The sequence below is a fragment of the Eptatretus burgeri genome, chromosome 17, assembly GCF_056783735.1.
Source record: "Eptatretus burgeri isolate ZD-2024b chromosome 17, Ebu_testis_v1, whole genome shotgun sequence".
NCBI lineage: Eukaryota > Metazoa > Chordata > Myxini > Myxiniformes > Myxinidae > Eptatretus > Eptatretus burgeri.
The window spans coordinates 9,491,494-9,495,576 of record NC_140977.1 but is presented as its reverse complement, the minus strand read 5'-3'; the positions used below and the strand labels follow the sequence as shown (position 1 = coordinate 9,495,576).

Genomic DNA, 4,083 nt, shown 5'->3' with positions numbered 1-4,083 from the left:
CTCCCCTCTCCCCATCCAGACCCACTTCCCCTCCCCTCTCCCCATCCAGACCCACTTCCCTCCCCTCTCCCCATCCAGACCCACTTCCTCCCCTCTCCCCATCCAGACCCAGTTCCTCCCCTCTCCCCATCCAGACCCACTTCCTCCCCTCTCCCCATCCAGACCCACTTCCCTCCCCTCTCGCCCATCCAGACCAACTTCCCTCCCCTCTCGCCCATCCAGACCAACTTCCTCCCCTCTCGCCCATCCAGACCAACTTCCCTCCCCTCTCCCCATCCAGACCCACTTCCCCTCCCTCTCCCCATCCAGACCCACTTCCCCTCCCCTCTCCCCATCCAGACCCACTTCCCCTCCCCCTCTCCCCATCCAGACCCACTTCCCTCCTCCTCTCGCCCATCCAGACCAACTTCCCCTCGCCTCCCCCATCTCGACCCACTTCCCTCCCTCTCCCCCATCCGGACCCACTTCCCTCCCTCTTCCCCTTCCAGACCCACTCCCCCTCTCTCCCTTCCAGACCCACTCCCCTCTCTCCCTTCCAGACCCACTCCCCTCTCTCCTTCCAGACCCACTCCCCTCTCTCCCTTCCAGACCCACTCCCCTCTCTCCCTTCCAGACCCACTCCCCCTCTCTCCTTCCAGACCCACTCCCCTCTCTCCCTTCCAGACCCACTCCCCTCTCTCCCTTCCAGACCCACTCCCCTCTCTCTCCCTTCCAGACCCACTCCCCTCTCTCCCTTCCAGACCCACTCCCCTCTCTCTCCTTCCAGACCCACTCCCCTCTCTCCCTTCCAGACCCACTCCCCCTCTCTCCCTTCCAGACCCACTCCCCCTCTCTCCCTTCCAGACCCACTCCCCCTCTCTCCCTTCCAGACGCAAACCTCCCTTCCGAGACCCAACCCTCCCTTCCAAGCCGAACCCCCTTTCCCTTCCGGACCCAACCTTCCCTCCCTTAACTCACGGAATGTTGAAGAGCAGCTCCTGATCCACATCGCTCTCCACGTACTGCAGACAACAGCCAGGATTTTGAGAGTAAAGAGTTAACAGAGTTCTATCCTGTCTCAAAATGTGCAACTTGTGCGGTACAAATCCAAAAATTCTTGATTTATCCACTTTACCCCCCAAAATATACACATTTACCCCCCAAAAAGTGCAATGGATTAAACAAAAAAACTTTTTTTAGAGCAAACGACAAAATCGGAATTTGAAGACTCGGAAAAACTTAATGTTTCATTTCACTTTATGACGCAACCAGCGTTCAGCAAACCATCTCAATTGAGCGTTAATCGAACATTCATTTGACGGTGATTGTCCATTTTGCCAAAGCCAAATAAACTCCTTTAAGCATTTAAATGGAAATGTGAAGCGTGAAGCAAGAAAAATCGAATCATGATTTTAAATTAAAAAAAAACAACAACAACACTAAAAGCACTTTAATGGAGCTTCTGATTGGAAATGAAAATAATAAATAAATAAAAACAACCAATCATCGAGTGATGGGACTCGCTCTGCAAGGTCGACATGTGTTACCACGTCCGGGATTGATGACGAGCCGCTTTCCTTGGCCACGGCAAGAAGTCAGCAAAGTCCAGAGGGATTGTCAGGCCGGCAGCGATCCAGATTGAAGTCTGGCTAGGTAGTCTGAGCGTGGGAACGGAGGAGGGGAGAGGTGTTGCGGTAATGGAAACGATGTCGAGAAGAAGGCTGGAGGCGATGCGTGTTCAAGAGACCAAGTGGAAAGCTGTTACCCGCAGTAGACGGAAGTAGCAACAGAGTTGGGATTATTGAATCGGAAGGGATAACCAAGGAGGTGTTCAGAGTGCAAAGATGGGAGGGATGGATAGTTAATGACAGGTCAACAACTAACGAGTGCCACGTCTGTGTTTGGGCCACAGAAGGGAAGGACCGAAGTCGAGAAGCAGGAGTTCAGGGATGCATCGGAGAGAATGATTGTGATGGTTGAGCTGGAGGTTAATGCTGTGCGCCGTTGGAGACTTCAACACGTAAGTGGAAGTTGTGGAGTCGATCTGGAGGTGAGAAAGTATTTAGCCGGAGCCGGTTTATTCTTCCAGAAGCGGGAAAGTCACGACATTACACATTGGAGTGGACAGCACAAGACGCAATTGGATCTGTTGATTATGAAGCAACAGCCGTGGAAGATCAAGGACTGCAAGGCAATTGTGAAAAAGCACGTCGCAACACAGCACAAACCTACATACAAGGAGTTTGTTCAGGAGATGATAATCGTGGTACCTCCCTGTGGCATGTGTCTGAACCCCGCATTGCCCCCTCTCCTCAATCCCTTCAATCGTTGCCTTGAAATCTGTCTACGTGTTTTGCATGACGTCTCTATGTAAGGGTACGAGGCCACCAGAGAGGATTCTGGATTGCAGGATACACAAGTGTGTGGAGCAGGATCGGTGTTCAGAAATGGAAGAGGGACACCAGACGGCATGTTTACACCGAGACAGTTGGTAAAGAGGTCAGAAGTGCGAGGGGAGGTGGCACTACAATTTGTGGACATTGAGATGGCATACGTCAGCCCGAGAGGGATGATCAGGACAACACTGAAGGTGGATGGAAGTGACGGAAGGACGAGTTAGGGTGGTGGAAGGCATGTACGAGAGAACAAAAGGAAACTTTTGGTTGGATCCTGAATGTTGGAGAAATTCTGAATTCCAACATCTGATTGAGGAAAGGAAGCGCAATCAACCCACCGACGTTCATTTACGGTAAGGCCACCGGTCAGCAAGAAGGTCACCGTGAAAGACTACGCATTATGATATGGTGATTGTTGCGGAGAACAAACAGATCATGCAAGTAGTGCTCGAGCGGAAGGTAGTGTTCGATAACTATGGACCGAGGACGAGACTGGAGAACATGGAGGTGATATGGGCCGGACAGGACAGGATGAGAGAGACAGACAGACAGGACATGACCATCAGGTTGGAGGGAAGGAGATTACACAGGTGAATAGATCTGTGTACCTTGGTGGAATGGTAACGGAGGATGGTCCTTCATGGGTCGAGGCATGGAGGAGGATACAAGCAGATGCGAACGCACAGAGGAAGGTGAAAGATGCACATCCACATTGTCCACCCCTTGCGTTCTCCCTTACCCCTCGTCGTTACCTACGTCCCTCGTTTGTCCGTTGCCATGGACCTTCTTCCTCGACCCTGCTGTTGGCGTTTCCCCTTAATGTCATGTCCCGACGTGTTCTGTGTCCAAGCTCCTCCACGAGCCTTCACCAAGTAAGGAAGTAAGTGAATGAATGAATGAAGCTGATGGAGATCTGTGTACGGAGGAGTTTGACGGGAGTACAAGGAAAGGGGGAGGCTCAGGTGGGCAGTGGGGGCATCTGGTGCGGATGGAGGAAGATCAACGACCAAACAAGAGGAGATCGCTCGAAGAGCAAGTCACAAGGGGTAGATGACGTTTACACAACTCGTGACGTCTCACCAAATCGATCAACTCAAAGGTTAAAGGTCGATCTGGGGGGGGGGGGGAGGGGGGTCCGAACTCGCCTTGCTTCTGTCGGTCCGTTCATCCCACGCCCGCAGCACCTCCTGTCCGCTGCCCTCTCGCGCCTCGTTCAGACACTCCACGTTGTCCTTGTCGATCCGCAAATAGAGGCCAAACCCTCCTCCCGGTCCCGTCCCTTCAGAACCTTCGTTTCCACCACAACTGCAACCGCCCCCTCCGTGACTGTGCCCATGTCCCGCCATTTTGATCGTCCTGCCGTCGCGGCTTGTGGTTGTTTTTTTTTAGGTTTTCCGGTTGTGGTTGTTTTTTTTAGGTTTTCCGGTTGTGGTTGTTTTTTTTAGGTTTTCCGGTTGTAGTTGTTTTTTTATGTTTTCCGGTTGTGGTTGTTTTTTTTAGGTTTTCCGGTTGTAGTTGTTTTTTTAGGTGTTCTGGTTGTGGTTGAATTTTTTAGGTTTTCCGGTTGTGGTTGTTTTTTAGGTCTTCCCACCATTTAAAAACATGAATTTGAAATGTAATCTGGCACACTTACTGTGACGGACGTGTTTGTCGGATGTTTAGGTGTTCTGTATTAACGATGTTGTGTCGCGTCGTCGGGTGCGAAATT

General features: G+C 51.7%; 1 protein-coding gene across 1 annotated transcript in view; it reads right to left on the bottom strand.

The window, feature by feature from the left end:
• The window catches only part of PITHD1 (PITH domain containing 1), a 5,097-nt gene extending 1,318 nt beyond the window's left edge, over positions 1 to 3,779 (bottom strand). The window contains exons 1-2 of the mRNA XM_085861160.1: positions 3,521 to 3,779; positions 958 to 1,001 (exon numbers count right to left, since the gene is read on the bottom strand). Coding sequence (XP_085717286.1) covers positions 958 to 1,001; positions 3,521 to 3,721 — 245 coding nt within the window. The 5' untranslated portion in view covers positions 3,722 to 3,779. The remainder of the gene's footprint in view (positions 1 to 957; positions 1,002 to 3,520) is intronic.
• Between the last annotated feature and the right edge of the window lie 304 nt (positions 3,780 to 4,083).